The 22,448-nt window shown below is 46.9% G+C and overlaps 1 protein-coding gene across 1 annotated transcript in view; it reads right to left on the bottom strand.

Annotated features, from left to right (window-relative positions):
- The window catches only part of CRYL1 (crystallin lambda 1), a 713,614-nt gene extending 693,906 nt beyond the window's left edge, over positions 1-19,708 (bottom strand). Inside the window, exon 1 of the mRNA XM_069640696.1 lies at positions 19,555-19,708. Coding sequence (XP_069496797.1) covers positions 19,555-19,592 — 38 coding nt within the window. The 5' untranslated portion in view covers positions 19,593-19,708. The remainder of the gene's footprint in view (positions 1-19,554) is intronic.
- Between the last annotated feature and the right edge of the window lie 2,740 nt (positions 19,709-22,448).

The following is a 22,448-nucleotide window of genomic DNA, read 5'->3' as shown; positions in this document are numbered from 1 at the left end:
CAACACTTGTGTATAGGCGCGTTACAAATGCCATATCATATCATACAATGCATGTCTGACAACAGACATACATTTCCGTGTTTAACATTTTTTTGCAAATAAATACTAAAAAAAGGGAAGAGTGATTTGCGTCTGAATTGACCTGTAAAAATGGAAAAGAGGGAGCCTCAACTATGATACATACTCTTAAGAGATCGGAACCGATCTTGCCAGCACTTGGGTCTCTGAACCGGTCACTGTGTGGAACAGTGGGCTTTTAGCCGATACCAGCCAGCTCCACTTGAAGCTCTGAAAATGCGGATCTTCTGGTCTTGGCAAAATGTAGAAAGAGTGCATACACGGTGGCAGAGCTACGGAATTTAGCAAATCCATCTCATACATCCCACTTTTAACCTGGCCTTCAGGAAGAAACATAATAATATTGTACACCGGCTGCAATAGATGCGGGAATGATAATCTCATTCTGTTGAACTCTTAAGGCCAGGAACCACTTGAAAGCTTTTTAACCCCTTAAAAGGTGAAGTTGTGCACAGTTTCCAAGTTATAGAAGGTTGGCTACCTGGAGAATATAACGAATAGTGAAACTCGTTTTAACCCTAAAGTGCAAGGTCAAAAGATTTAAAATAAGGGAAGTGGTACGACCTGTTAGAAAGTGGGGGACCATGAACTTTCTCCTCTTCGGGGAGCCCATTTTTCTATCCTCTAAAATAGAAGGTTATCCTGAACCAGGGCTGTTGCTAGGTCTGGAAAATACCTGGGGCTATGGTAATGTCGGAAGCTAGCTAGCCTTTTGGTTGTAGCTCCTGAGATTCTATCCGGGGCTACAACCAAAAGACCAGGGGCTATAGCCCTTTTAGCACCCCCCCTTAGCAACGCCTCTGTCCTGAACGCATTCAGTCTTCCATTCACGAATCAGTGGACAGTTGGCACCGTTTCAACCCTCCCATCGCGAGTCTAGGAAGGCTGTGTACAAGTTCAATATTCCATTCAGGGGACAGGGACTTCATTATCAAGATTCAAGGCGGTCTACCAACCCCTCAGCGGTGTTGTGGCCGTAAAGGGTAGGCCGATACCAGACCTCCCCGAAAGAGAAAAAAAAAGTTAATGGTCCCCACATTCTAACAGGTCACACCACTTCCATTATTTTAAATCTTTTGACCTTGCACTTTATGGTTTAAACAAGTTTCACTATTAGTTATGTTCTCCAGGTAAGGGGCCCTCAATGAGTAAAAAGTGAAAAATCAAGGAGTAAGGGGCCCTCGATGAGTAAAAAGAGAAAAATCAAGGAGTAAGGGGCCCTCAATGAGCACACACAGTGAATAAATCAAGGAACACACTTAGACAGTAATAAAAACATTTATTTATGGCCATACAACACTATGGAAAATGACTACAAGTATGTAATATCACACAAGCCTAATACATGACACACATACGAACGGGCATGGCTAAAGACGATGCTGTGAGAACGGGCCCGATTTGAGCTCCTAATTTTGGTGTACAGAATCCTGAACTGGGGAGAGTAGCAGTGGCATGTACCAGGAATCCTGAGGTGTTTTTTTGCTTGCATGCCCTCTATTGCAGCTCTGTCTGAGCGAGAACGCAAGGCCGGCGTGAAAGTCGACACTGTTAGGGAGAATTCCCTCTTTAGGCTGAATTTCCTAACCTAGTGAGTCCCCCAGCAGCTTTGCTGGAGTTTGTTTTTTTCTCCTGCCAAGAGTGAGACTCTTTTTCTCCGACTCTTGGACATGATTGATGGTATTCCTTTGACTGTTAATGTGTTTTATGGGCTATGGGGTCCTTTACTCCATAGGGTCTCATGTGTTTTTACCATGTGTGTTACACAGCACCCTCCGTGCAGTAACACAGGGGTGTCATAGTGACACCCCACCATAGACTCCATACCCTGGGACTGACTACTGTCTCCCAGGGCATGTAAAGTCACCATTGGCTTTACTAGTCCCAAATTATGAACAGAAACCAGTACAAGCCATCATATTGTGGACGTACTGGTCGGGGCAATTCGATTGCCCCGGGGTCTGTTAGTCGAGGGGGCACGTCTCCGTCCCCCCTGATCGAGTTTTGGCTGGTGGCAGTGGAAACTACTTTTTATATTCGACCGCGAATATATCCCTATGGGATTTTCCCATTGTTCGAGGCTACCAACTTTAATTATTTAATTTGCATAGCCTCGAACATACCGCCAGTTTATTTATTTAATATTAATTCGCCGGTTGGTATTTTTTGCCAGGACTCGATTCTAAAATGCCATTTGTGTTCTCTTCTGTGACTCCAACCCAAGTCGAGCCCTTTGTTCCACTTTTGGGCGGGCTTCTCCACAGAAGCCTCCAAAAGTGGTGCCACTCTGCCTGGGTACCACAGGGGGTATGGGAGGGGGTTTAGGCACCCTGGACTGAGTTACCTTGGTAGCTCAAGTCGCACTCTTGTGTGATTGGCCCAAGTGGTTAGCAAGTTTGATTGACAGCTAGGCTGAGTGAATGGGGGTGTGCTGCATAAAAGCAGGGCTTTGGGGACTGGAACTTCAGAAGTCGCCACAGGACCTGAGAATCCGACGAGGGAGAAGCTGAGCCGACCTACCACGGCGACACCACCGGTGGAGCCCTGCGGAACCAACTCACCACTTCCCGACGACAGAGAAGATCTCCTGGCTGGAGAGGCTTCTTCCCCGGACTGGTGGGCACAACCAGTTTACCTTCTTCTCTTCGCACCCCAGACCGGCTTGTGGTCGAATTGCCCGTGCCAAGCACCCCGGCAACCAGATAGCCACTTACCACTGGACCACGAATCAAAGGACCGCTCCTTTTACCTCAGAAACTCTGCGGCTGGTTTCTTCCCTGGCAGTGCAACGGACTCCTGTCTTCCTCCCCGACGAGATCCTCTCTTCCCCCGGACGAAGCACCGACTTGCATCCGCTGCCAGGAACAACTGCCCCCGCTGGAGTATTCTCACCACTAGGTACTCTGTCCGCCAGGCCTCCCTTTCTAAAGATTTCTACAAGGTAATAATAACCCCTTAACCTTCTGGACTGGGCTGGCCGCCTTGACCTTCTAACTGGTCGCTTTCTTTGGTCCAACTCTTTTAGAACCTTTTCAAGACTTTTGTGCACTGCAACCGTGTGACCTTGGACACATTTCGTTTGATCCTCAAAGTGGATCCAGCCTACTGAACTCTAACTTCACGGTTTTACTTTGCCTTCCTCTCTTGTTGTGTTCGTGAAAAAGTGTTGGGATCTGTTTCAATTTATTCTCTGCTTTTCTCTCCCTTTTAAAACAAATTATTAGAGTGCCATCTACGTTAAGTGCTCACCGCTGTCTGAAAATAAGTGGGGCTTTACTTAAGACTTGTCTAATATTCTTCTAAGGGAGTGTATATCTTTTAGTGACCGTGTTTTTGAATTGCTTACTATTAGTGCCTGTGTGTTTTTCTAGATGTGGTTTTAAATAAATAATTATCTCTCTTTTACACCAAGCCCTGGTCAGTGTTTACTTGTTCTACTGTGTTCTTTTGACCTATTGTGAATACTCTGTATACTGCCTAACTCTTTTGAGGGAAGTCTGACTGCTCAGCCACAGCTACCAAGTGAATCTGTGTGGTACAGACTGCTACCAAGTGGGTTTACTGCCAAACACCTGTAGTCTTAAATCTTTTGTAGTGGTCCCAGAGGGAACTGCACAGGTTTCTGCCTAACAGACGCGATGGCCGACAGTACTTGCATCAGAGCGCTGAAGCCTGTGCAGTGGTGACTAAAGGCTTTCTGAAGCGTCTGCTTGGCGATACAGGAGCCCGAAGCATGCTGCTGGCTCAGGTACGTGGGCTTGCATCGGCCTGGATGATGGCATGTGCAGGGAGCCGATGCTGACAGCACTGCTATAGAAGGCAGAGAGCGCAGGGCTGGCTCTTCACACTGACAGTGTGAGTGGCCGTGACTGCAGGAGAGGTGGCTTTGGTGAGAGGGTTGGAGCCTCAGCTCCTGTGGGGGCACCAAACATATTGGGGGTGGCAGGGCCAGCCTTAGCATCCGTAGTGCCCTGGGCGGCAAAATGTAATGTGGCACCCCCCCTCCCTCAAATGTGAGCCCATGGTTATGGGTGGACCAACGTTCGTGGTGTGAGTGTGCTAGTGTTTTGGTGCGAGGCAGTGTCGTGACGATGTCATGACGATCCTCTAATAAAAAGGGGCTCTGCTGGCACGTTATAGGCAGTGCAGCAAAGCCCCAGGAAGCGGCAACTTGTGTGTGTGTGTTTTCTTTGGGTGCCTGAAGCCATGTGATCGCAGCCTGGGGAAGCAGCTCGGCCTGGGTGACCCCAGTGCCGAGGCTGCCTGCCGTGGGGAGATATCCAAACAGAGGTAGCTGGTCCGGTGAACCGGACATTGCAGGGTGTCCTCTGCCCAAGGTCTGTTGGGTGCCCCCAGCGTGGCGGACTCGTCGGGTGATCCGGACTCCATCCGTGGCCCGCCCCGGTGACCGGAGGCGGGCCACCACATTGGCGACGAGGGCAGTCGGGCCCTGCGCATCAGTGCAGGTGTGGGCCGCTGAAGGCCCGTTGCATCCATTGTCCCGTGGCGTCGGCCACGGTGAGAGGAGGAGGTGCGTGGTTTCCTGTAGGTGGCCCAGGGACCTCGTGCTACTGCTAAGGAACAGGTCGCCTGGTGCCTGCAGGAGCGGCTGTGGGGCCGGGAGCCGCCGCTCATCCAGGGTGGCTCAGTTCTGTGCCGGCGCCTGCTGCATGGCAGGAGCCGCGTGGAGACCGCAGCCATGAATGAAAAAGGGGGCGGAGCCTGGAGGCCCAAGCTGCGGCAGTGAGACATCTCTGCAGCCCGCCAGAAGTGGAGACCGGCGGGTGTGCCCCCATCAAGGCCCGGACTCGCCTGGTGAAAGTTGGCCCAGAAAGTGTATTTTGGGTTCTGCCCAAGGGGCGGCCTGGGTGGGGGCGTGGCCTCTGTCTCATCAGCCCCAGACACAAAGGAAGGGGGCACGGCCCATACAACTGGGCCCGCAGTGGTGAATCCCATGGAACACACAAAGCAGCTGGCCATAAGAAGAAGCCTAGAAGCCCAAGAACAACGGGCCAACAGAAAAGGAAGGAAAATATCGTTTTGTTTTTCAATTCTACAATGGCGAGGCAAGACGGAGGAGGAAGGTCCTCCCTAGAGAGGGTTGGAGGGCCTAGGTGCCCGGTGCTCTCAGGGCAGAGGCAATCTCCAATCACTCCATGTGTTTCTGCATTGGCCCCAGACCCCATCAAGGGTAGCGGCTCCCCGAGGAGTGCTTGTGTGCTCTCTGGGACCTGGACTCAGCAAGGTAGGGGAACAGTTGCGTGTGTCACCTTTACCACCCAATCACGAACACAGGGCAGCGGCTCCTCAAGGAGTGCTTGTGCGCCCTCAAGAACTTTGACTCAGCCAGCCCCAGCCCCAGGGGCCCATCAGAGAGAATGCGAGTGCAAACTGTGCCACGCCCTGTACCAGTCATGGGGGATGAGGTGGTGTGCTGGCAGGGTGGTCAGGTTGCGCTGCTATATCCGTTCAATGTCGTGGGTGCCCCAGCCAGCCTGGGTCCCCAGTGTACAGCCTGGGTAGAGAACCTGTAGCTGTACTTTGAGGCGGTGGAAATCAAGGACACAGAGAAACGCACAACCCTCCTGTACTCCGCCGGACCGGCCATCCAGAGGTTGTTCAGGACCCTGTTTTAATCAACGTCAAAAGATCTGCTGAAGGTCAAACCTTTGTTCTCAAGATTGCAGGATTCATTCTCGTTATATACCGGTTGTTGTGATATCCACGTCTCCTGTAGACATATCACATCAAACATCAGTAGGTCTGAGTTGGGGTTTCCAAAAAGGTATTCCATGAGCATAAAGATATGGTCGGGGCTTTCGTTGGCTGTGGTTGTTATTGTCGCATTTTTCCATGTTTTCTATTGTTTAGATACTTCTCATTGTCATCGTATGTTAGCTGACCACTTCTCTCCATTTTTCGAATTGGAAATTTTCCATCTCTCATATGTTTTGGACTCGTCGAATAATGAGTATTTCTAGGAAATTAGATTTTGTGGAAGTTTGCGAGAGAAGATCACCCGATTTTGGTCTTTCTATCCTACCAGATGTGTGATTCTCTCTCCATGTTTTGTCTGTTGTTGACCATGATGTTACTGATATCTCTAGATCGACATCTGAGATATCGATCATGAGAGAATGTCTTTCTCTGTATTCGTAGAATATCCTTGTTCATATACATCTACAATGTATAATGATTAATCTTGTTCTTCTCGTGAGATTCCATCTCTTTTAGGCTCAATTAATGTACTTTTCTATTTCTGCAGAATATGTTGATAAATTCATGAGCAATTCCTGAATTTCTTGATCTTCGCTTTTTTTGGTTGGATTTCCATCTACTTTTAGAGACTCCAGTTTGGTGTCCCCCTTTGTCATTTTTAATTGAATGTGTACTTTTTTGACTTAGTTGTTGCAAAATATTTTGTTTTATCGGCAATGTCAAGTTACTCAGAAATGCACGTGAACTCCTCGTAGATGTTTTTCCTTTTAATTTTTATTATTTTCTGTTCGTCTTTTTTCTGTTTTAGAGTCATCAATTTTCAAACTTCTTGGTTTAGAGTCGAATATGGCAAAGCTCTCAATGACTTTGTATTCGTTGTCAGTTAGGTGCGCTTGGAAGCGAGTTAAAGATGTGCACGGCATCATCTCCAACATTTAACAGCAGGTGGGAACGCATCTTTGTGAGCGTAGTAATATCTTTGAAGTCCATGGCCATTTCAATTTATTTTATCCATAATGCCAATGTGGGCTCGACAGATGACAGTTCTGCATATGGGTCAAAAAGGGGCAATGGGCATGCCCATGTATCCTTGGGTGCATGATCTACGCAAGAATGAGAATGCAAACCAATAACTGACTAGCACGCTGTGCTGCTGGATAACAACCACATCTCACATGCTCTGCCCTTTATTTTTGCCTAGACACGATAATTCTTATTGTAACATCATGTTGGCCTATATTGAGCCCCACACCGGGCCCATTTACGCAGAACATTCCTTCCAAAATGGCAGTGTTTTAACTAGTCATAAAAGCTATAGCCCCAGGACTTGCCTGCAATTTTAGTGCTCGCACCACATAGGTGTCTTTCTTCTGCTGCTTCAGTGAAGAAGGTTCCTTTTGCTGTCATTCGCAGATTCTGCCCCTCTTGGTCAGTAGCGTGGTCTTCTAGCAATTGTCCTCGTCTTGACAGTTGTTTCAGGCTCTTCCAAGATTGCCACCATTTTGGTCTTAGTCGTTCTGGGGCATTACTTTGGCAATTACTGAACCAGCTACAACTCTGGATTACATGTCAGTCACTGGCTGCAAAAATTGACCCTAGAGATTTGGTTATTGTCCAGGGACTTGACCCAAATTTAAGTTGATTAGGTTGACCCTGTATTGATTCACCACCGGCATTGTCCTCCATTTTCTACCCACTAATGATTAGGGTAAGTTTATTTTAGGACATGATAAACTGAGTCCAATCAACTTAGAACTTTTGATGCAGTGCAATATGCAACCCTTGTCCAAATGCAAATATATACACATATGTGATCCCTTTTTCTATTTTAATCTGTATATTTTTTTGTCTGCTTCCCCCCACCCCTCAGGGGTTTATTCGCCCTGAGGAAGGCAATTTATTTCAAGCCAAGCAGGTGGCTTTGTCAAAAACGCATTGGGCTGTTCTTAGTTTGGACTCCTACAAAACATTTTTTAGAACACCCCAAAGTTGGAAATGACTGATGCTCTTTCAAATGCATAGGTATACCTGCAACAAGTAAATAGTTCTTGTTTGTCTTTAATTCACTTGATCTGATTTAATTTGATCTAATTCTGTTTGTTTATTCAAACACTATATTGCTGTCATGTTGGCAGATTTGCCAACACTTATGAATTCACTTTTTGACTTAGGTCTGCATAATACATTAGAATGGTCTTTGTTATGCAAAAACAGTTTATGTTTTTCACAGAACTTTTATCTTGTCTAACCTTCAGGCCAAAACCTCTTCATTTTTCCTTACCAATTTTTCTTGGTTATTAAATTTGTTTTTCTAGCAACTTTATGTTTACATTTGGACCCTTAAAAAAAGGGAAACTAATATTTGGATATCTACCTAAGGGATACCACTAGCAGAGTAACTAAGATTCAGTTCAGTCTAACAAATTAGTTTTTTTGCAGCTCTTGGAAATGTCTGTTTTATATTTACTTGACCCCCACCATAGCTGCACCATGAATGGGGTACCCCTAGCATTGTTAGAGGACCTGTATTGGTGGAGGACAACCTCTCTGTGCAGATGGGTGTTAACCCAAAAATAAAACTCTGCGCCATCTGCTGTCCCATTTTATGGGACACCTAAACATTTTGCTTTGTTTAACCTTTTAGTTTCTAGGATCTTCGACTTCTACTGAAGTCCCCCTGCAACTCATTTTTATTATATTGTCCTATGGTAGACTATATGGGCCCTAGGACTGGAGTGCTTAAGCATGGCCCCCTGGTATTTTTATCACCCCACATAGGACATAGTCTGTACTGCCTTGTAGCAGGCGGCAGGCCTGTTTGTCAGAGGGTGCGCATGATGCCCTCCATTTGCACTTGTATGTGGGCTTCCAAATGATCCGGGCAAGGACGTCAAGAGTGATTAGAGAGGGCTGTGTCAGAGTGTGAGTTAGCCAAAGGTGTAGGAGGAGGAGAAAAAGTAGCGGCTAAAGCCTAAACGGACACAGGCTTCATAGGCCGGATGACCAAGAAGGTAGGTGACCCAGCTGGGGTCGGTTTGACCTGAGGGGTAGAGAGAGGGGTGGGAGGAAACAGGGTGGGGTCTGAAGAGATCAGAACATCCAAAAAGGTGAGACAGAGAGACAGAGAGAGCAGACCAGGCATTCATAGGAGTAATCCTGCATTGGAATGCAGGAGGCAGGGGTCCACTTTGGGAAAATGTCCTATGGTAGACTAAAAATGAAGGCTACACCTTTGCTGGGACGTTTGGTTCTGGGTTTGGAGAGGATGTTATAGTCATCAGGATGGGAGTGTCAAAACTCGCGACAGAGCTGGCCGTGAACCAAGTCTCAGTGAGACAGAGTACAACCAAATCAAGCTCTTACAGGAGACGGCAGTTGTCAGAGGAATGTTTGACAGTGGAGCAAGAGTTGAGAGTAGTGATGGGAACAGGTTGCCACCTTTGAAGGACTTCTGTGGAGGGGTAGTGACCAGAGGTACGCTCTGCTGAAATGTTGGAGGTACCCGGGGATGGGAGAGAAGGCAGAGATGAAGAAGAGTGCCAGAGGTGGTGGCGGAAGTAGGCAACAGGGTGGCCAAAGAAGCAGCAAAGGGTGCTGGAGAGGTGGCAGCAGCAGCGGAGCCAGAGAGGGGTAGGTAGGGACAGCAGGAGAATAAAGGAAGAGATTGGCCTGAGGGCCCTGGACCAAGACAGTGCCATTTAAGTAGACATTAATGATGGTCTTAGAGATATGAATGGAAGGGGGCCAGGAGGGCCTCCCACTGGGTGCCACCATTAATGGTGGCAGAGGAAAAAGGAGAGAGAACAGATTCCATATGGGGGCCCATAGGCCTGGAGAGGGAATGACAAAGAGGATGTTGGTAAGGTTCTGTCTGGAGGAAGCACTGGTGTAGGTATCAGCGATAGGGAGGCCTGGGTTGGAGACCAGGATGCCCCTTTGGCACTTCTGTCTGCCAGACTTAGTGAGAGGGATAGGATAGTCGTCAACAGAATAGCAGTTAGAGAAGACAGGTGAGACAGAGTGCCACAGAGGTTGAAGGGAGCCCAAGCAGTGCGAGGGGGTGGAGGGGGAGGAGGAGGTAGCGATGGATGCAGACGGGATGAAGAAGAGGGGAGGACAAAAGGGAGGGGTGCACAGCACTAAATAAGAAGCATAGAGACTACAAAATCAGATGCAAAACAGAAACATCAACAAAGCACACTACACAAAAAGGAACCTAGGAGGAGAAGTGTAGGCAATGACCATCAGCAAAGCACAAGACACAAGAACCAAGGAGTAAAGAGTGCAGGCAATGCAGTAATGCCAGAACCATGTAAGACAACACAATGTCAACACATTAGAATATAACAGCAGTGACAAAAGTACAGTGCAGAAACCCCACACACCAGGCACAGTACACAACTAATGCACCTAGAAGGGGAGGAATGCAGACAATGCAAAAGGTACAGTCACGAAACAAAAAACTGGAATGGTGACAAAATAGGTCAGAGAGCGGAGGGGAAGCGTGGACAGGATGAGAGGACCTACAATGCGAGCAAGTGCGCGCAGCCAAATTGCAAGGGAGCACACGCCAAAAATATGAGGGGGCAAACGATGCCAGAGTTGGTAAGGAGCGCAAGCAGCCTAAGTTGCTAAGGAGCACACAGCCTAATTTAAGAGGGAGAGCATGCAGACTAGTTACAATGGAGAGCATGTGGGCAGGGGAGAAGCAAGCATGTGGGGGTTGTTAGAGGACCGGTTGAAGGGGAACGCGTGTGTGTTGGGAAAGGGGCACAAGGCCAGGAGGAGGGTGTGGACTGTAGCAGTGCTAGCGCTCCTCACACCTTACCTTGCGGATGCAGAAAGGAGGGTGAAGTTGTCCGCGCTCACAATCTGCACTGCTACCCCATCGCCACCGAACACATGCGTCGCTCAACACCGTGGCCATGTCCTGCAAGGGCTTTGCTGCAGAGGGTCCGGACCTCAGTTATTGAAGGCTCAGAAGCATGGAGTTAGCGTTTCGTCATACGTGTAATTGGGCAGCGACTCCTGCACACCTGTATCGCTGAACATTGCGGCCTTGTCCAGCGAGGATAATTATGTGCATGCTTTAGCGGATGTGTTCTTAGTTGCTTACCTTGTTTCAGCTCAGGCCCGGCTCCAGCAGGGGGGCAAGGGGAGCCAGGACCCCCAAGAAACTGCTCTAACCCCCCCTAGAAAGAAGGCCTGACCAAGAGTTTCTTGTGTACAGTTTTCTTTTCGTTCCGTTTATGAACGAAAAAAGAAAACTATACACACAATGCAGACAGCATGCACGTGGTTACCAGCTTAGTATTGGGTTAATTAGGAGGTATACAGGCGTGCTATTAGATACCAATGTACTCATACCATTTTGCACCTGATGGCCAGTTAATACCTCTACAGCAGTGACTGGCAAATGCTTTTCCATGCCTGCACAAAATCCCAAACCGTTTGTATTGTCAGTGCTCGTTTTGCTTTGGACCCCCTTTGCATCGTTCAAGGGATTCGCTAATAACTTTTCTTTTTTGTCTTTCATTGATTGGCAAGGCACCCTGTGGTGCAGAGCTTTCACAGTGCCATGTGAAATGACGCTCTACAGTGCTTCTATCTCTGGACAAGTCAATTGTGCAAGTCTGAAATTTTGTGTAATCAGGCCTGTCAATGTCCTTGGGTGCTTTACAACCACGCGGCCACGTAGTTGCTCAGACAGCAGTTATTTTTATTTTGCCCCACACGTACATGGTCACCACATTTTATTTTGCCCCCCCACGCAGAGTTTTGCCGGAACACTGCGACATCCCGGCCGCTTTAGAGGAGCTCATGATTTTCCGGGCTCTGAGACCTGTGTTGCAGGGTACAGGTGAGCTGAAGAGAGTCTTGCGCTCGCTTTGAAATGTGCCATCTCTTTTGAAAATCGCAGTTGGCTACATGTATGGATTTGCAATGCGAATAAGCATAGGAGATTTTTGGCGCTGGGGAAATGCACAATTTTGGGGCTTCATTTTGGGACTTACTGACATCTTTAAGGTAGCTCACTTGTAGGAGTATTGAGAAAATGCTTCTCTGGCGTCGCATATAATCCAAATTCCAATAAGAACGAACAAAATACTCTTTTCCACTGCTCCCACATGGCATGGGAGGAGTCTTTTGTTCTTGTGTGTTCTCATTCGAATTAGGATTATATGCAACACTGCAAGAGAAGAATTTTGTTTATCTGCGTTGCTAAATTCGCTTGATTGAAAGCACACGAAGTGACAAGCGTACTAATAATGGGTAGTTTCAGGCCATTGGCTCTGGATGCCTGGGGCTCAATGTCTGATAACTGCAATTTGAGTAGTTGAATATAAGAGGCTTAACAGCTTCTGTTTTTCTCCCGCGGCAAACTGCGGAGAAAACTGCATTCTGTCCCCCACCTCCGCGCAGTGTCATAAAATATATGCTGGTTGCTGGAAAAGTCCTGGGTTCATGGAAAACTTTAAGTACTTGTCAGCGGCGGCGGTGTGGCTAATGTCCACACAGCTGTACTGACATTGATTAATACCTCGCTAACAGATTGAGCCAAGGAGGACTCCATCTTGTTGCATGGGGTTTGAAGAAATCCCATACTGCATCCGACTAAGTCAATGGTAGTGACTGCTGGCCCAGTCTGATTATGTCAACCGAGGTTGATTTACCCACTGCTGGCACAGTTGGGAGGGGAGACCGGGGGGGGGGGGGTCACCGCCCAGAGCCCGAGCGGAGGAGCTAGTACCGTCCGCGACACTGGGAGTAGGGTGTAGGCACTGTGTGCCAAACTGGGGGCAAGGGCTCCTCCTGCAACTCTGGGAGGGGAGGTGCAAGAACCCCCTGCAACACTGCAATGGATTGGCCTCAGACTTTCTCCCTTACTCGCGCTCTCTCCGATAATTGCATGATCACCCTGTTCAGTCTCCTCAGCTCCCCCGGCCCCCCCATTAATTCCAGCCTTGTTCACTCTTTCTTCCCTTCCTCTCCTTTAGTCTCTTTTTTGGCTGGAATATATTTCCCCAAACTCTTTATACACTTAGCAACTGCAGCTTGTCTCTCCCTGCCCCACCCTACTCGTCCCCACACATACCCATGTTTGTGACCTCTTCCTGTCACCTTACCAGCCCCTCTATACTGCTCTTCCTTCTTCCTACCCCTACCATGCCTGTTGTCTGGACTCTTGTTCACCCTGTCATGCCACCCCCTTGCACCTTGCCTGTGCCACTTTCTCCCATTTTGCATGCATATCCAGGGGTAGGGCAGGGGTCCCAGGGTCACACTAGCAGCAGATGCGATGCACAATCAATGTTGGAGAAGAGGCAAAAGGCCTTAAGATGCGAGGGGCGAAGAGGGACATCCCTTCTATTATAGGAACACACTTCAGTGTGCCCCATGCCCACTCCTGCCCTCCCATCACTCCTATGCCCATGCGCTCCAGTGGTCATCGGGCAGTCACAGCCTATCTTCAAAGGGGCCGCCAAGAGAATGGGCAGGAAGGAGGCATGAGGGGGAGAGATGTGCGAGTACAAGGATGAGCCAGGCAATGGCGAGTACAAGGATGAGGGGGCAGAAAGAGGGGCAGCGACGAAAAAAAGAATGAATGGGAGCAGGAAGATAACAGAAGTAACAAGCAGCCATAGAGGGGTGGGGTAGAGTAGAGCAAATAGGCGCAGAGTATGTGAAGGATGGAAGGAGAGGCGCAGGGCAGACAGAAGGCAGAAGGGATAGGCAGGACGCAAGGGTTAGAGCCTAGTGAAACGAATATGAAGGAAGAGAAGGATGGACAGTCAAAAAGCAGAAGGAACAGTCAAGAAGACAGGGACAGATGGGAAGGGACAAGTAGGAAGTGACAGATGTGCAGGAAAGGCAGGAAGAGGTAGAACAGAGTAAACAGGCAGCAAGAGAAGGATGAAGGAGCAGGATGAAAGTAGAAGAGAGATGCAGAGAACAGGGAGAGAACCAGACTAGTGTACTACTGGTTCGGGACATACGGTATACAATGGAATGCAAAAACATGCGTGCGCCTATGTCCCTCGCATGCACACACACACACCCCTAGGGCAAGATGGTGAGTATGGGCCATGTTTCAGTGCTTCCTTTCTCCTTTCATACGACTTACTGGAGAGTAAGTGACCAAACAAGTGTAGAAGACTGCCCAGCCAGAGGATGTCATGGCTGGGACGGTTTACAAAGTACTGATCTTCATTAGCTCATGCAGTTTGGGTAACTGTCCATAGTGTCTGTATGGAAACAGAATCTAACCCGTGTATTGTTTGTGCCAGAGGCTTGCAAGGCTATATAATGTTGCTCCTGGGTGGTTTAGGCTACTCTCACCCCAAATAGAAATTGGATGCCCCCTCCCCCCAAGAACACCTCTGGCCCACCTAGATGATACATTCTGGAGCCGGGCCTGGTTGATCAGGCAATTAAGCCCCAAGTGTGCTGGAAAACGCAATATTGCCCAGAATCCTCCCCAAAAGTACTTGAAGGCCGGCAAGGTGGAGGAGACTTGTACTTTGCAAAGTGATTTTGTAGAATCCTATTCAATACTGGACAGACATACCAGCCAGACTGGTTTTAAAAAGGCACACTTCCCTAATAGGTCTTCCTGTGGAAAGGTTGCAGGAGTCGTTTCAGCAAGATCATGCCAAGGTCATCCTCATATTTTTATAAAGGTTGGTTGCCAGGCAGGAAAATGTTTTTTTGATGCAGGGAGTCCCTGTACGCACAGATTGGTGACAAGGACTGCCTGCATGCAGATGTGGAGCTCTGGTGAACAGATGGCGCGCAAAGGGACTGGCGTTCATGGCAACAGTCACATGCATAGGCGTCCCTAGAGGGTGGCAAAGAGGCGCAATTGGATCCATGCTCTCCCCTGGCCCCCTCCCCTGCCAGAGAATCGACCAGCAGTAAATATAGCGTTTACAGACTGTCCTTGTGATTTGGGTAGCCCCACCTTTAAGTTTTATCACGGGGCGTACTTTAAAAAATGCTATTTGCCTGTCAAAGTGCTCAGGCGAAAGTAAATGCTTACATTGTGCCGACAGCTGTTAGGAAACTGAGCTGCTGGTTCATAGGTGGCAAGTTGTGATGCGAATGGGGCAGACATTCCCCCACCCCTGCCCCGAATATGAACAAGCAGCCAGCCCAACCCATCCCGTGGTTTAACGAAGAATTTTACAGCACCCATTTGTTCATAAGGAACTGCAGCAAGCCAAAAGATTCACAGCCACTTTTAAACACATCTGCTCCGGACAATAAAGCCAATAGTGTTTAATCGCCAGTCAAACTGACAACGTGCACAGAATTATTTTAAGATGTACAGCCAGAAACTCAAAACGGCAGGGGAAGTGGGAAGAGGAATTCTAATTAACTACCTGCATTAATGGGTCCAAAGGTCAGACTGCTGGAACATTAGGGAAGACTATACATGTGTGTTGCTTCTGAACCTACGGGATGTAATGTGATCAACTGCATTATTGTTTAAAACTTGAATAAAATGTTTGTTTTTTTAAAGAAAAGAAAACGGAAAACTCCGGGGAAATGGAGATTCCCACGCCCATAGCTAACAGAGCTAAGGGGGCATTTGCCCTGTTTCCACATGCACCAGTGCCTTGTGGCGATAGATCTTCTGTTAAATGGACTGACTGCATATTATTTTAACCCAACTACCAATTGATGCCTCTTCTGCTAAACGCCGTCTCTATCTGCACATCATTTGAAGCTGCGCTGGGAATGAGGTCCGTTTTAGTTAAAAGGACGCAGTTTCCTCCAAAGTGCTTACTCTTAGGTGGTTGAATAATGACCGAGGTCTTCTTGTTAAGGGTATGCAGCCTCTTGCAAGCTGCATGCCTCAGTCAAACAACGACTAACAGCAGCTGACGGACATGGCGGCAACATTAAGGTCACCCCATATTAGTGCATGCCAGGAGTGAGATGCCAAACCAGTTATCACATTGCATTCTGGTGCTTAGAAACCTGGCTTAAGAGTCTGAAACGAAAACTGCAATGAATGTACAAAAACACTGTAGCAAGTGGGCTGAAAGCAAGGACGTGAACATTCGAGCACTTAAGTGCAAGCTTTCTTCCTGCACATTATACATGGTGTAAAGAAGCAGCAGAGGGTTAGTCCTGTTGCCCAATTACCATTCCTAAAGGCTGTTGGGGTCATTCCAGGGCTAAAAAAAGGGAGCTGGAAAATAGATGACTGTGACCTGTAGTTATCTGGTTACTACAGTCAAACCCCGCACCCCCCGCCCCGCAAAATCGCTGACACAAACCCAGAAAATATGTTTCAACTATCGATATGCAAATAGCAAATAGGGCAGTATGGGCGTAGAAGGGCCCAACTAACAAACGAGAATATCCATTGCTGCCTAGGCAGGGTTGTTCCAAGTACCCCACACCAGACATCACCCAACAGAAAAGGTTAGGTTTCTGCAGCCAGGTAGCATGGGTGCATGGGCAGTAGAAGTGAAAGCTTCTCCCATACATAACAGGTACAGAAATTGCAAGCTACACTTCACCCCCCTTCTCGCCCTCTCCTCCTCTGCCATATAGACCTCACCAACCTCTGTTACTTTCAATATTTGGCAGACATTCTTCCATACAGCTAACCCACCCACACACAAGACTTAGCCCCATAAACCTTGATGTTTGAATGAGGAAAGTGGGCATCAGATTCTGAGGCAGGTTATAGTTGCCAGGGGTATTTGCGGCCCTGTGCCCCGTCAGTAAGGCAAGACCAAGGTTTGAAAGACGACCCTTTGATCGGGAGCCAGTATAGAGATTGCAGTGCAGGGGTAGTGTGGGCAGATGTTTTCAAACCAAGGATGTCCAACTGCATGAATTATGACAAATTAAGCATTCACCTGTGATATTCTGACAAGAGAGTCAGTGTATCACGTCATCCTTCAGAAGTTGCTAAACCGAGTACCTTGAAGATCCTTGTCTTTCCTATCAACCAAGCTACAAAATTCAATCCCTTGGCAACTCTGCACAAAAAGACAATGACCTAGTCTTCAGAAACTCTCTGAAACCCTAGCTGTTCACTAGACAACAGACAAAACTAGCATGACATTTTATAAAGACCGAACCAGACTCAAACTCTAGCCACGCCGTAAGACCCACCAACGCCACACAGATGAATCGGCATGGCCGAGGGGTGCGGGCGTGGAACAGGACAGCCATCACAAATCTGGACACAGATTGATAAGAGCACCACCCTCTCAAACCAGGATGAGAGAGCGACTCACCGAGATGTGCAATACGAATGTGCACAAACTTTAGATCAAAATTACATTGGCGATCAGAACCCAACTGAGTCTTTCTCCCCATCACACAAGACAATGACACCACCCCCCCACAATTATTATAAAAAACACATCAAGATGTATAACACCACAACTTGAATTTTACTGATTCAGTACAACCCTAAAATTCTAGTGGGACACCTCAGGAGCCCTAAACCACTTCCCCAAAACTTGCAATCTACTAGCACATTTAACCTACACAGAAGGACTATAACACACATGGCAGATGTATGCTTTTGAGCACCCTCCAAACCATCCGGACCGTGGGAAGCAGTGTAGAGCTCATTGCACAGTCTGCTACATCTCAGAGTGTGATGCTATGGCGTAAAGCGCTTTATAACTACAAATAAAACACAACAAATACAAAATATTGTGCTCTGGCAGGGCCCCTACCGGTGCAGTCATTAACATATCCATCGAAAAGAATAAACTCAAGAACACATGGCAAAGCCACAAACCACAATCAGGGCTCTGGTACTTCTGTCCCGCACTCCTCATGTTGTGCCCGCCTCTTCCCTATAGCCACCCCTTGTTTGGGCAAAATCACACCACACATTTCAGAGGTATGCTATACAGGACCACTACACAATACAATCACATTGAGTAATAACACTTATACGAGGGAGGTATACGCTATGAAGTGCTAGATAAAAAACAGTATCTTATTGTTCAGCTTGAAATAATGGACCAGGGTTTGATAGAACATTGCTATGTGCAATACGTTTAAAACACATAGCGTGCACTTTACGAAAGACCGTGCCATTCGGGGTGCTGCAGGTGGAACTTTGGAGAAGAGTAAGGTGTGCTTGTAGACTGTCCATTTCTCTTGCTATGCACTTATTCAGCGTTTAAAGGTTACATCAACAGATGATCACATGCATTCAGGGCTGAAGTCGAGGGTACACACAGGTGTGGACTCAGTACCCCCCAGCTAAAATGAGAAACATTGAAAGTCTTCCTTGAATTTGTGAATTAAAGCCAAACTCAGGGATCGAACCACAGTGGTCAGGTTTGCAGGCTGGACACTTCACCACTGCACTATATAACCTGATGAAAAATAACAAACAACTAAAGGTGAAATGTCCCATTTTGGTACTTCAAGTGCCAGGGAAAACATTTGTATTCGTTTTTGGATTGTAAAACACACACCTTTTAACGTTTTCAAAAACACTATTAGAGGAAAATATCCTCCTCGCCTGGTTTGGTGGGTGTGTTGATTTTATGAAAGGCAAATGTCATTCGTCCTGTGCAATTAGGGTGGTTATGCAAAGCCAATTTTTATTTTTATTCTTTGTGCTCATCTATTTTTACGCCCAGTTACACAAACGAGATGGAAGAATAATTTGGGTGTGTGTGTTGATTATTCATTTTTATGACCACTATTCCTCATTTACTCGGTATCCGATTCTTACATTACTATTAATGTTATATTGTAGTGAGACATGTATTTCTTAGGTTGGCCAACCTTTTGGTCTGCTGATTAATTTCTCTTAGGATCTTCATTAGGATTTACTTTTGTATGTTGTTTTAAGTTATTTGTCATTTAGGCATTTTTGTACATGTTTAAATTTTAGAGTATGTGTAAAGTTTATTAATGTAAACTGTATCACATTAAATAAATTATTACAAAGCCAATTTAATGAACTGTGTACATTTCACCTTCATATGCTAATTTCTGGTGACGTCACATCCCATTGCTTTTGTTGACGAGTCCCCCCACTTTTATTTTTAGGACTTGGCCCCTGCATGCATTCAATGAAAAACAGTAAAACACTTGTACGACTAAATGCCTTTCAAGGATTTTTGGAGGGTCTTCTTGCAACTGTTGAACAGGAGTTTAACTTTATGCAAAACAAACTTTCGTTATCTTAAACATAATCTGAACTTCCGTACAGTCACCCTTTTTAACCAGCGTATTAAAAGACAGTTTTACTCAATACATTGTCAACCCTCACATTATGTGCCACCACCCCAACCCCGTTCTATTTTTGCCCCTTCGTCTTCCCCAAAAAAAAAACCTCGCCCCAACTTTGGTTTCCAGAGACAACACTGGTCACATGCACTTCGGTGCATTGTTCTGCATAGAAAACCACAGGAAATCGGTTTCCGCATGGAATCTCCGCTTCCTGTTTTTTCATATTGGTGATTATCATGTGCTTTGAAAAAGAAAAAAAAAAACACGCACAACTCTCACAATAGTCACTGATAAAGCGCTGCCGATGAAGAGTGCGAGTTTAAGAACTTCCGTGCCCACCCGCGTCAATGCACATATTTAGGTGTATTTAAGAAACAATGTTGCCTCACATTTTGCCACTTTTACTTGATACAACAATGCAATCTTTCCATGGCAATTTTCGGGACTCGTATTGCTCTACTGAGCTGTCATTTAACTGCAGCCCTTTGGCACTGCCAAAGCAGTGCAAGCAACGCGATATCTTACCTGCCGAGGATTACGATATTTCCCTTCAAGGAAGTCATCGCTTCCCTTTCTGTCCGGTTCTTCTACGAGGCTGAAGAAGAGCAGCTGATTTGGGAAACAGCAGCACACACCAAATCGATACAAACGCTCAAATAGTTCTAAGTATATTTTGGCGTGGGCGTGGTCTGTATGTAAACCGCTGGCTGATAGGCTGCTGTAGACCAATTCTAATTTGTCAATACGATCACTCTTATGATTGGCTGCATGTGGTTTGCCTTTTTTTCCACTTTTTTTTTTTAAATTCTGAATGTTAGAGAAAATAATGAAATTACAGCCATTCATGAGAGAAATGACACTTTCTGAACGCGAGTAGGAATACTTTAGGCTCTAAGTACATACCATGCTTTCCCTACATGCCCAATGAACATTCCCCCTGCTAATAGCTCAGGGAGCTCTTGATTCTATTAAAGACAAGGAGGTGAGCATTAAGCTTCATCTGCTGGAGAGTAGAATAAATGAGAAGATGAAGCTTAATGCTCCCCTCTGTCTTGACATAGAATTGGAGAGATGATAGCGTTGTTTTGTTTTCTTCTTTGAATTCTGAAGCCTAGTGGTCCACTTGGCTTTGTAAAGGGTCAATCCAACACATGCCCCAGAATGCAAAGTAAACACACAGAATTGGACTATCACCTCATGAATGGAATGGGACTGTTAGTAGCCACTGTGCCTTTAAGGCAGCTCGAGGCAGCAGGCGGGAAGCGGGAGGACAGGGAGGAGTGAGGGTTTCCACGGCATAGCAGTTCCTGTCTGTATGCGAAGTTGAGCGGAGGTGATAAAGAGAAGGTCCGCAATAGAAACCGGTGTTGCGTCCTTCTTGTGAGAGGTACAACTGGCAACGAGATTGCGCACTGGTGTCCTCCTCCTGCTTAGGTCCGGCGATCCTACTGGACCTACTCCTGTCCGCGGAAATCTGGCCTCCATACCTGCATCCATTCCCACGGGTGATTCCACCCGCCTCAAACTCCTGCTCATGGCAATCCTGCCTCCGATCCAACCGCTGTCCCAGTGTAGAGGCGATCCCGCCTCGCACACTTCCAGGGCGATCCCGCCCAACGAGAACTCTGTGACAAGCATGGCAAGGACCCTGCGGTAGGCACAGTGATCCCGCCCTGCACCCGTAGCACTTATTTATTTATTTTAATTTTTGTAACGCGCCAACATGCCCGTGGGCCTCAGGGCGCACAGAGAACAAAACAAGGATAAACACAACAGGCATAAAACAGAAGTATGGAAGAGTCAGAGGATTATTCCAAGTTGAAGAGGTGAGTCTTTATAGCACGTTTGAACACGGAATAGCTTTGGATCTGTCGTATCTTTGCTGGGATTGTGTTCCAAAGAAGAGGGCCCTGAGCATCAAGGGTAGTACCTCCAAATTTGGCTGTCCTGAATTTAGGATGTTTGAGAATAATCGCAGAGGAAGAGCGAAGGTTCCTCACATTAGGTTTGGTGCTAATGCGGGATGACAGATAGATGGGGCTGCTTAGACTGAGGCATTTGTGGGTCGTGGTAAGCATCTTGTGTGTTATGTGGTTTTTGACGGGAAGCCAGTGGAGTTTTTTCCTAAAGGTGGAAATGTGTGTATGACGAGACTGATTGAAAATGTTACGCACAGCATTATTCTGTGCCACCTGTGGAGATTGGATATTAGAAGCTGAGGTGCCCGCCAAGAGACTGTTACAATAGTCCAATCTTGAATTAACCAGGGCAGTGGACAAAAGAGCACAGTTCTCTTCTGAGATGAATGGTCGAATATATCTTATTCTCTTGTTTACAAGACCACAGTTGGATTTAATGCTGGAAACATGGGATTTCACGGAGAGTTCTTCATCAAGAACTACTCCTAATGTCTTAACTTTTTTTTGAACGATAATGGTATTGTTGGCTATGTGGAAACTGTCGTAGTTGGAATCCAGTTTCGCCCGAGTGTTTTTAGATGCCACGATAAGGAGTTTGGTCTTTTTATCGTTCAGGGCAAGAGAATTGCAGGCCATACAATCTTGTATGGCTTTGTATATTTTGTTGATGGTTTCCGTGTCACTGCTATATGAGCCACTCAACTGTATAACAACCTGAGTATCATCGGTGTAATTTGTATATTGCACTCCTAGTTTGTTCAAGAGGTCAAGAAGGGGCCGGATGTAAAGATTAAAGAGCAGCAGCGACAGACAGGAGCCCTGAGGAACTCCGCAAGTCTTGGAGATTGGAGAAGATTGATGATCACCAACGCAAACCCTTACCATTCTGGGACCCAGAAAGGAAGCAATCCATTTGGATGCAATCACAGAGCAGTTGGCGACCTCTCCGAGCCTTGACACCAGTAAGGTGTGATCAACCAGGTCAAAGGCTGCAGAGAGGTCCAATAGCATGAGCAAAGCAGATTGGTTTTTATCAGCTATGCTGGCTAGTGTAGATTTGAGATCCAACATAGCTGTCTCGGTCCCATGACGTGCTCTATATCCCGACTGACGGGTACCCAAGATGTTGTATTTTTCAACATGGGCCTGTAGCTGTAAGTAGGCACGTTTGTCAAGTATCTTGAGCACATAGGGCATGTTAGTTATCGGCCTGTAGTTGTCATTGTTGGCTGGATCAAGGTTTTCCATTTTCAGTAGAGGAGTGATCCATGCTGACTTTAGCATGTCTGGCACCAGACCCTCATCAAAGGAAAGGTTAACCAGTTTGGTGATCCATGGAACCAGGGAGTCCAAGGACTCCTTAAGAATACTAGTGGGGCAGTTGTCAGCAGGGCAGGATGTGGCTTTAAGGTCCTGTATGATTTTGGATACTTCGTCTTCCGTATAGTGCGTAAACGAAAATTGGGGGATAATGTTTTCCTGGGTGTTAAGTGAAGTGGT

The sequence above is a fragment of the Ambystoma mexicanum genome, chromosome 7q (assembly GCF_040938575.1).
Source record: "Ambystoma mexicanum isolate Mex_15411 chromosome 7q, UKY_AmexF1_1, whole genome shotgun sequence".
Classification (NCBI taxonomy): Eukaryota; Metazoa; Chordata; class Amphibia; order Caudata; family Ambystomatidae; genus Ambystoma; species Ambystoma mexicanum.
Note: the sequence above shows the minus strand (reverse complement) of the source record. Positions and strands in the feature narration are given on the sequence as shown.